Source organism: Taurulus bubalis, assembly GCF_910589615.1.
Source record: "Taurulus bubalis genome assembly, chromosome: 17".
NCBI classification, from domain to species: Eukaryota; Metazoa; Chordata; class Actinopteri; order Perciformes; family Cottidae; genus Taurulus; species Taurulus bubalis.
This window is the reverse complement of record NC_136605.1, coordinates 19,707,943-19,718,780: the sequence shown is the minus strand read 5'-3', so window position 1 is coordinate 19,718,780 and position 10,838 is coordinate 19,707,943. Positions and strand designations below refer to the sequence as shown.

At 44.6% G+C, this 10,838-nt stretch overlaps 1 protein-coding gene across 1 annotated transcript in view; it reads left to right on the top strand.

Moving 5' to 3' along the window:
• Window positions 1-2,989: 2,989 nt before the first annotated feature.
• The window catches only part of LOC306749814 (protein kinase C beta type-like), a gene marked incomplete at both ends in the record, with an annotated part of 69,918 nt that continues 62,069 nt past the window's right edge, over window positions 2,990-10,838 (top strand). The window contains 2 exons of the mRNA XM_079233146.1: window positions 2,990-3,171; window positions 4,701-4,732. Coding sequence (XP_079089272.1) covers window positions 2,990-3,171; window positions 4,701-4,732 — 214 coding nt within the window. The remainder of the gene's footprint in view (window positions 3,172-4,700; window positions 4,733-10,838) is intronic.

Sequence of the window (10,838 nt, the reverse complement as noted above, 5' to 3'; positions counted from 1 at the left end):
CACTTACACACACCAAACTTTCCACTTTCATATCTATATTCTGAAGGTTCTTACACAGGAGTTTGCTCATACATCATTCATAGCCTGATTTTATTCCTAAAAACATGGCAAAATTTGGCTGTTGACAGTTTATTACTGGAGTGATTAAAAGAGACGGTAGACATAAATATTCTCTCTGTGAAAACCTTTGACTTGTGTTGTCAAAATTAAAGATATTTGTTTTAACGTGACTTCATCCAACGCTGGATGTGTATGCAAATATGCACATATTTGATAAAATAGTGCTTCATTTGTATATTTAAACATAACATTGCAGAAGAGAAGTTTATATACACCTCACATCCTGCGTATTAATACACACGTCACATCCTGTGTATTGATATATACGTCACATCCTGCGTATTGATACACACATCACATCCTGTGTATTGATATATACGTCACATCCTGTGTATTGATGACATTGAAAGAGATCAGTGGCTTACGGTGCGATATGACGGGTCACTGTGTCACAGGTCACACACACACACACACACACACACACAGGCCGGGTCAGGTCCTCCGCCACCAGAGCCTCTTGACACCTGGCACCACTGCAAATTAAACCAAATGGATTATTTCACCGACAAAAACTAATGCCGCTGTGTGTGTGTGCCTCTTGAACAAGGTATTAGAGAGCAGAGAGGTTCCATCTAAATCTACAGTAAACCTCGTATTGATGGGACTGGTGGGAGCTGCACACACTGGTATCTGTCCTGCAGCTAAATCAATCTCATCTAGGTCATCCACTGCCAGCCGGCTGCCACCATGTGAGCGCGGACCAGTTGGGTGTCCCCGTCCTAACATGAGACGCTGCAGCCTTAAAGATCAATACCTCTTGTTTTGAATGTGTTGCTCTATGTATGTGACGCCTGTGTAGACCTCGTCGCTCTACATTCACTGTACTGAGAGATGCAGGTGGTGACAAAGAGGATTCTTGGTTCTTTCTATCCAGCATCACACTCTCAGATCAAATGATTCAAGCAGGCCGTATAATTTTTCTACATTAAATGCATCTTGAAAAAAAACTTTGCGTGACATGGAATTCGTCCAACAATGGCAGACGATGATCCTCCAAAAAATCCCTTTGAAAGCAAAAGTCTTAAGATGAGTCATAACGCAGCAACTGTGCTCGCTTTCAATGCCAGCACTCAGGCTTAAAGACTGTGTTTTCCCTCCTTCCCCAAATGGGAGAAGTCTCCTTTTTTTGGAAACGAGCACTTCAATTTTCAAATATTGAACGTCATCCCTCTGTGTTTACTGTTGGCTGCACATTTCTGATTTAGGAAATGATGTTTATTCTGCTGTTCCACAGATATTTGCATAGCTCGCTCCAGTGAATCATAAAAAAAAATGGAACATAGTGCATATAGAGAGGTGTTGGATAATATGATGACATATACATATACATGTTGTCATAAGGCATCTAATACTTTAGCATCGAGAGTTTGACCAAATTATACAAATCTATGAGAAGTGCGACATGGAAATACTGGATTTTTACACGATCCTGTCTCTTAGAAATCACATTTATAATGATAGTTTTACAATTTTTTAAGCATATCTCAATAAAACACTGGCATGTATTGTGTAAGCTGAAAGGCTAATTGTTGTAATTGTTTGTCCAATAGCTGCAAAGAGCTCCCTTTCCTAAAGCGATGGGAGGGGATTGGGACAAAATCTGCAGTCCTATAATTTTTAAATCCAGCTATAATTACCCACAAAATAAGTGGTATATCTTCCCAAGATCCTCTCCTTTCAGTACGATGGAAGCACAGAGGTAAGTTCATACCCAAAAGATAACCGATCAGCTAAAGAACCAGCTGGAGGCTTTAGACTTCATTTTAAGACTTTGTTCCCCATCACATTGCATTGGAATTGCATTTAAAAAAAGAACAACAGTAACAACAATAACCATTTATTGTCCATGGGTCAGTATTCTTTAAGATTTGTGATTTAATTTAAAATAAAAAATGTGATCCTATCATTTCTAGGAGGTTACAATGTGATGAAGTAAATGGATATTACAGGATGATACTCATTTTTTAATGCAAAAACATTGATTTTCTAAATGTATATGCCCCAATGTAAAGCCCATCAGTATCGCAGTATAACATCAGACTAGAAGATTTCATCCGCATTGCCGACTCCCAAATAAAACCCCTGCAGACATCCATCAAAACGCATGATCTTCAGATCACACACAATATAAAATCAGATTTCATACTCCAGTTCAAATATCTGATGGGCAAAAGCAGCCGATCAGCTTGGAGAACGCTGGATAGCTCCTTCAAAGTCTTCCATGAACTATTACAGTAAGCTGCACTTAGAGTGAGGGCGAGAGATAAATGGGCTTTTATAGTCAAAAGTCCCCAAGTAATATTTAAATGTCAGGGAAAAGAGAGGAGGTTGAAGCTCTCTCTCTCTCTCTCTAGCTCTCTCTTTCTCTCTCTAGCTCTCTCTTTCTCTCAATTCAATTCAATGAGCTTTATTGGCATGAATGTAACAAAAGACAATATTGACAAAGCATTACAATAACAAGATTACAGTAAATTTGTTAAAAGACAAGGAAGCTCTCTCTCTCTCTCTCTCTCTCTCTCTCTCTCTCTCTCTCTCTCTCTCTCTCTCTCTCTCTCTCTCTCTCTCTCTCTCTCTCTCTCTCTCTCTGGTAGTCACCGGCTCTGTGCGCTCAGAGGAAAAGGAGGAAGCGGAGCGAGAGGAGCGCCGGGGGAAGCTCGTCTACTGAACTGAGGCACAAGATCACAACAACAAGAACCCAAACAAACTCGGGACAGCTCGCCTCGCCTCGCCTCGCCTCGCCGCGGCTCCTCTGCTCCTCCGCTCGGAACAGCGCGCGAGAAGCGACCCGTGCAGCCGCGTAAAGGCGCCGACAGCCCGCGGTGGTTCAGGTACCGAGAGAGAGAGAGAGAGACCGCTGCACAGCCGGAGAATGGCAGACTCTGCGGCGGCCAACAGCGACGGGGAGGACGGAGCCCGCGAGGAGCCCATGCGGGGCTTCGCGCGCCAGGGAGCCCTCCGCCAGAAGAACGTGTTCGAGGTGAAGGACCACAAATTCATCGCGCGCTTCTTCAAGCAGCCCACCTTCTGCAGCCACTGCACCGACTTCATCTGGTGAGGAGCGGGGGGCACTTTGACATGGGGTTAATGCAAAGCAGCCTGTTGGGGTTGTACTGAAAAAGAAAGAGAAAAATGTGGGGGGATAATTGTGTTTTTTATTTATTTAAATAGGCTATTTAAGTGTGGACGTCAGAAAACCCCAAAACAAACTGAGTTTAATTCTGGTTTAAATGAGAAAAGTGGAGAGAGATGAGGCATATTGATGTGAAAAAAGACAAAATGGCTGTATAGTGTTTGATAGTGTTACATCATTAAGTTCCAGCAGGACTGAAGAAAGTGGGAGGGCTGCACCGGTTGCACAGATAACTCAGAATAAACATTGATTTCAGCCTCATTCAGGCACTTGTTGGTGCTATAAGTGTGAGGTGGGGAAGACCGGGAGAGGATGTGGGAACTGGCAGAGGAACTGGCAGAGGAACTGGCAGAGGAACTGGCAGAGGAACTGGCAGAGGCTGAGCAACAAGGAAACACAGGCAGGGAGCTGCTGCCAACCTGCTGTCACAGAAAGGGTCTCAGATGGGTCGAACCCTGACAGGAGTTCAGCCCTCCTCCTCCTCCTCCTCTTCCTCTCCTCTAAATCACCTGTGCAGACTCGCCACCATGCAACCCACCAGGGTTTCCCAGAAGGTGTCTTGGCTCGGGGTTATTAAATGAGTTTCCGGCTTTAGGTTGGCCTAATTTGTCCCGTTTATTATTATCTGTGCTGTGCACTATTCCCAAAATGGGCATTATTTAACTCCTGTGGTGGGCTTTTTAATTTGTGAATGGCTAAATGATTTGACCTAGAAGACACACTGTGTGTGTGTGTGTGAGTGTGTGAGTGTGTGTGTATGTGTATGTGTGTGTGTGTGTGTGACGGCATGGTCTCTGCTTGTATACTAAACAGGAACACTGTGCAACCTAATTGCTCGACCTGTTTAAAACTGTCTATCAATCCATGTATCTGGGTCAATAAGCATAATGCCAAGAACAATGAGTGATTAACACCCTTTTAGAGATGATTTATTTGTAGCCACAATATGGAAATGAGCAGGACTGAGTGTGTATGTATGTGTGTGTGTGTGTGTGTGTGTGCATGCAGTATGAAGCAGCATTGCCCAATCCATGATCTAGGTGTGGTTGACCCGTCTGCCCTGGGGCAGCCCTGCCTAACAGAACAGTATGCCTTGACCTCAGTACACACTCTACTGTTCATACAATAATCCAATCCTCGGTGCTTGCATACTTCAGTGTGTGTGTGTGTGTGTGTGTGTGTTTAATCTATCCTCCTTTGGATGGAAATCTTTAGTGCTGCACACACATGGCAGATAGTATTTGACATTCACTTCTACGCAAATGTCTTGAGGCGGAGAGAGAGAGAGAGAAAAAGAGAGAGTTTCAAATTCCTTTTCCGAGTTTCTTCTGTGTGTGTGTGTGTTTGCGTGTGTGTGCGTGTGCGCGTGAGGGAGAGTAGTGTGTGTGCGTACACACGTCTGTGCCTGTACATTGTTCAACCTGTTTTCTGTGTATGTTTTTCTCTGCAGGGGTTTTGGCAAGCAGGGATTCCAGTGTAATGGTAGGTGGATCAAACACACACACACACACACACACACACACACACACACACACACACACACACACACACACACACACACACACACACACTCTCACCTGTGAAGTCAAATCTGAGATTTGTGCTCTACACATGTTAGCATATAATTGTTGAAAAGACTGTGAACTATATGGTCCTGACTTGTGGAGTTTGTTGGTTCAGGCCTGTCATCACGGCCTTGATGGGGCCCTGGAGCCTTCCTCAGCGTGACCCCTCCCCCAACACTGTATACAAACTAGGAAACATCACTTACAACGCTCACTTCACCTCAGCCTACACAGCTCTGCTAGCTAGCAGTGGGGCGCAGGCCATCTGGCACAGATCCAGGTGGCCGTTAAAGAATCCAGGAAGTGTTTCCCCGCCGTTGGGCCTGACGTGTATATATATATATATATATATATATATATATATATACTCACATTTGGCTGGGTGGTTGATGCCACACTTTTCTGTGGCGTGATAACATATTTATGTTTGCTTTGCCCAGACTTTAATGACTGGCGGTGAACTCTGTCGTCGCCACTTTCTGTTTCTCATTCCTCTTTTTCTGTCTCTCATTCAATCGTCATCACTCTCCTTGCTCTTAGTCTCCTCTCCCCTTTGTCGTTTCCTTCCACGACCTGCTTCCTTTCCTTTCTCTCCACCTCTCCGCTCCCCGTCTCCTACATTTGTTTCCTTTTGCTTACTTCCCTTCACCCTCTCTAGTGACTCATTTATCTCCTTTCCTCTGTTCGTCGAGTTCTGCAAGTTCTGATGCAAAAGTCACACGTCAGAATAAAAAGATTATATCATAAAAACATGCATTGTTTATTGTGTTAGTTTTAGGTGGGTTTTAATGGACACAATTTACAAGGATCAAATCTTGACTCATTGAACGTCACTAGCTTGACAGGCCAGTCAGCCCCACTGTGCAATTCATTGAAAGCATTGCCGTTTAAAATAGTCCTGCAACTCCATGAGATTTGATGCAAACAATGTCAGAAAGTCTGGGAGAAAACTAACACCAATGAGAAGAAAGAATATACATATTATATACATATATGTGAGATAAGTGTTGGACACCAGGAACTTATTCTGCAGCCGACGATAAGTGCAGCCGTGGATTTAGCTTTCCGTAAGAATAGAGGCATTAAAGATCAGTGGAGCAAGTCTGTGTGGGAAAGGTGGCAAGTCTGGAAGTGGAGGCAGGACTTTGGTGCTTTATTCATAGTAGAGCAAACTGTAGGCGTAGTTTTAAGGTATTGATAGTTGGATTTTGACCAAGGATGTGGAAGGAAGTGAGTCAGCACAACACGCCGCTATATAATCCAAAAGTAGGAAAAAGCACAGGTGTTCACATTGATGAAGGCTCTGTTCCATCCCGAATGTCGTGGCTTACATGTCAGAGGAAGCCTGATTTTTAAATCATCCATCAGTTATTCTGTTATTTCCATCTTTTCTTTTTCTTTTTCTTTATAAAGGCCTGTTGGTCACTTTGAGAGACGAGGAAACGCTCCGTCACAAAGCTCAAAATGAAACTGAAGCTTGAGGTTAAAGTGTGCTCACTTTGGATGCGTTCATCAGCGGCGATGCGGCGTTCACTTCCTGAAACGATGAAGCCACTTTGAGTCTGCGGCTGTCGCTGGTTCCGTCTACTCAGGAAAGGACTGATGAAACTCACAGGCTCTGCAGTAATCGATGCCATTAGACGCGTCCTCGCTGATGAAGAAACCTTGGCCTGCTTTCCTTTCCTTTCCTTTCCTTTCCTTTCCTTTCTCCCCCCCTCTCCATCTTCCATCCACCGTCTCCTTAACTGTACAGCAGAGACAGACCCAGCGTCGTCTTGGTGGGCGTTGCCACAGGAAATGACATAAGCTATCAGAGAAACATATCCAGTCGACAAAAAACAAAAAAAAACCCTGTGGTGCTTTGAGCTTTTTGTGTGTGTGTGTTTAAAAAAAAATCAATTTGCCTGAAGTCTATGTCTCTTTCCACTCGTATTAACGGCCAACTGCATGCGTTCAAGGATTTTCACGTCTCCTAGCAACAGTGAAATATTCAGACGCGACCGTGTCTACATGCTGTGTGATGGAGACGGTGCCGCTCGGCACAGCAGTGGGTTCGCTGGTAATTGGCCCACGTGTACATGTAACGGGTCAGTGGCTCTGCAGGAAGCGCCTCTGGAGAGGAAGGGGTGTGGTTGCAGGTGTTGGGGCGCCCAGTGTGTGTGTGTGTGTGTGTGTGTGTGTGTGTGTGTGTTTGGGCACCTTTCATCAGGTGTGGGTGCAATAAATGAAAGAACTTCTTTTTTCCACGGTCCTTTTGGTTTTGTGAAATAAAAAAAAAAAAAGGAAAGAAAGTGCAGAAAGTAAACACACACATGGGAAAAATAAAAACTGGTGTTTTTTTGGTGTTGTTGTTGCTGCTGCATCTTCTTTCCCAAGGGCATCATTTTCGTTTTATTCAAGGCTTCTTCAAGGTCGCTCAGATGTTTGAAAAGGGAAAAGAAGAAATGCCGGGCATCAGGTGTTTACTGTCACATAATTGAATAACCACCTTTTTATTTTCTCATTCGGCCGAAAGGGGACACACATACACACACACACACACACACACACACACACACGCACAGGGTGTGCTTTGCCTCCTGGGTCGACATGGTCATGTTTGTTTGACAGTCGCATAGTTTTCACACAACTAAACGGAGGACGTTTGCGTGTGTGTGTATGTGTGTGTGTGTGTGTGTGTGTGTTCGATGTGATGCGTTCGTCTCGTTTAGATCTGGTTTACATATTTGTATTATATTAACAAAGCAAACAGAGCGTGAGAGAAGGCGCGTTCATGGCCTGCGTGATGTCACGTCTCTCGGTGAAAGGTCAAATTGAGACACTTGTGGTCGTGTGTCTCCCCAGAAATGATGAGGTGCTGTGTAGAGAGTTGGCAGCTCATGCATATTACTTATCTTTCCTTCCTGAACTAGCATAGACATTAAATTGTCGTGTTTGATTTCAGCACTTTCCATTACACGCCAATCAATAATCTGCTCCTGAGAGAACATGGACAGTAGAGCACCACTATGCCCAGAAGCTATCAGACCTATTGCAACGCCCATGAATTAAAAGCTGACCACAGACTCCAAACCACTGAAGAACTAGGATGTGACTTTTAGATGATTTTTTTTTAGTGCTGAAAATGAACGCATCGCTTCATTACTACGTTTTGCATATTGTGTATACGTGTATACATCATTGCTAGTTAGTGGGATTCTGCTGTTTTTGTTTTCATATATTATAAAAAAAAGAAAACGTCAAAGGGAGGTAGCAGCGTATCGTTGCAACTCTAAACACGTGTTTTAATGCTCGATTTTAATGAGCTGGTGAGCTCTTATTTCCTTAATGGCTGTTTGTGCAGAGACTCGTGGGCTCTAATGCTTCCACGTGATTGGTTTTGTTTGTGTGTGTTCATGCACGCGTTCCGAAATGAGTGTGTTAGTAATGAGTTGGGTTTCAGGCTTGTCTGGTGTCCTCCACTGTCTCCTCTCAGAATTGAGATAATGGACAAATTATTCCTTTTTAGCGATCTCGAGGGCGGAAATCAGACGGAGAAAACAATCTGCATGCAGGAAAGTATGGACAAGAAGGAATGCGGAGATGAGGAGGGAGAAGTCCAGCACGATGAAGTGGGGGTGGAATTCATAGAGGGAGAGAAAAAAGAGGGGGAGGAAGTGAGTGGGAAGGACGTAGGAAGGAGAGGAGGATTACATGTGATTTCCTTGAAAGTTCCCAGTGAAAGCAGCTCATAGCGGGCGCTGGGAGAAGCAGAAGGATGAAAAGCATGTTACATGTCCTCAGAGAGCGACGGCACAAAAGTGCGGTCTTGTACTGTCACGTGAAGTAATGTGAAAACATACTGTACATGGAACATGCAGCACGGTGGAACGCAAGAGAATACCGGAGAGAGAGAGAGAGAGAGAGAGAGAGAGAGAGAGAGAGAGAGAGAGAGAGAGAGGGGGGAAGTTGATGGAGGATTTGAGGAAAAAGGGCAGAAATAGACGAGATGCACGCTCTGTAAATTCTCCATAATGTATTCAATCCAATTCTGTTCAGCGTCCCTAAATATAATCCTTTCATACGAGGTCTCCTACACGCACTGTGCTGGTGGCGACGATGCCATCGAGACGAACGGCTCTAGGACGTTTGATTTGGAAGATTTTGATCATGTTCAAGAGGCCCGCACAAAGCTCAAGTGATTTGTTCCTGCAGGCAGAGGACAGTTACATATACATATATATATATATATAAAAAGAAAGGAATAAATTAAACAAGGCAGATGGTTGCAAATGAATGAGAAAGGTATGCTGGAATGACACTCGAGCAGAGAGGTGGTGGGTGAGATTTCTCTGCCAGGCAGAGGAGATAATGGACAAGGAAGAAGAGAGAGAGAGAGAGATATGTTGTAGGTATGGAGTATAGATTGCACCTAAAAGAAGCCCATAGAGGTGTTGTTTGCTGCATCTATGGGCTCTCTTCGAGTTGTGTTCAAGCTTCCCTTTTGACTCGTGGCGTCTTTTGTGTTTTGGCTTAATTGGGTGTCTCATGGCATTCACCCGTAACCCTCAACTACCGCCGGGCGCCGTGCCCACGGTTCCTCTGGTCGTGCACGAAGCGCTCTCTGCCTTTTTCATGAGCTCGTTCGGGGTTCAAGTGAGTTAGTGAACGCTTGCAAAGCATCTGTGTCTGTCGGCGCTGGCGAACGCAGCTCAGGTGCTTCTTCAACCCCGACCTGTGTGGGTGGGAGGTCTCCGGATCCAAAAGCCGCCTCCTACACACACACACACACACATACACACTCATACAAATATACATGCACGTATACGCATGCATGCACACACAAACAGATTACACAAATGCATGCACACAAACAAAAGGGGTATTCATGCAGGAGAACATGAAACGCAGAAAAGCCCGGCACACACACACACACACACACACACAACTGATGTTGAGGTGTGTGACTGAGATGCTGAAGTAAAGCGGAAGAGATAAAAACATCTGATTTTGTCATCCAGTCTTTCCACCTCCTCTCCCTCCATCCTTTCTCCCTCTTCCTCACCTTCTCCCCATCTTTCTGCCCCCGCCTCTTGCCCTTCATTGGTCCGTCTTTCTCAATGTTTCTCCCTCCATGTTCTTCTTCGTTCCCCCTTCTCTCCTCCTTCCACCACCATTCCTCCCTCCACCTCACTCTCTCCATCTCCCCCTCTCCCCTTCTCTCTCTCTCGTGGCCAAGTGTTGGAAGCTGTGGGCTTTGATGCTTTTATAAATAGCCCAAGTGTTCCATTGAGAGTACTACTAAATGGGATGGCGAGATGGATGGATGGATGGATGGATGGGGGAGTGGAGAGGGGGATGGAGGAGGAGGAGGAGGGAGGGCTGAGTATGTAGGTGTGAAGGGAGAACATTGAAAAGTGCCAGGAAAAGAGGAAAGGATTAAAAAGCATCAGGGCCCGACAGAGGTGTTTATTGAGATAACAGAAGGTTCTGATCGGAGAATGAAGATGTGACACGGTGCGGTTCAAGAGGCCGAAGGTCTCTCGATATTCTGATAATAATAAGCTTTCTTCTGCTATATGAAATAAATGCATACTGCATCGGCGATCTGACAATTGAAGCGTTTTATTATGAAAAAAACAAACATTTTAGAGATTATTTCTAGATTTAAACTCAAAATATCCAATTAAGAAACAGTCGGTTGCTCATAATTTGTCTCCGGGCAGCCTTTACAGGATGCATGTCTCAGTTCTGTGGCAGCCATGATTGTTTATTGTGAGTTTGGCTGGTGAGTAATCTCTAGTATTCTTGTGGTAAAATATGACGAGCGTCATTTTCCAAAAAGACATTGACTAGCACGCCTGCATCTTTCTCAGGAAATCACAGGTTGACCACAGCGATGTGAAAAGATTCTGTAAAAGCTGCAGTGGAAACATGTCCTGAGGTGGTCGTTGCTCTCTGGTTGTTGTCGAAAACACACGGCGTGAAGGTGTGAAAAACAGAGTATTGTTTTGAGACCCTCAGTTTTGGCACGGCATTAGATT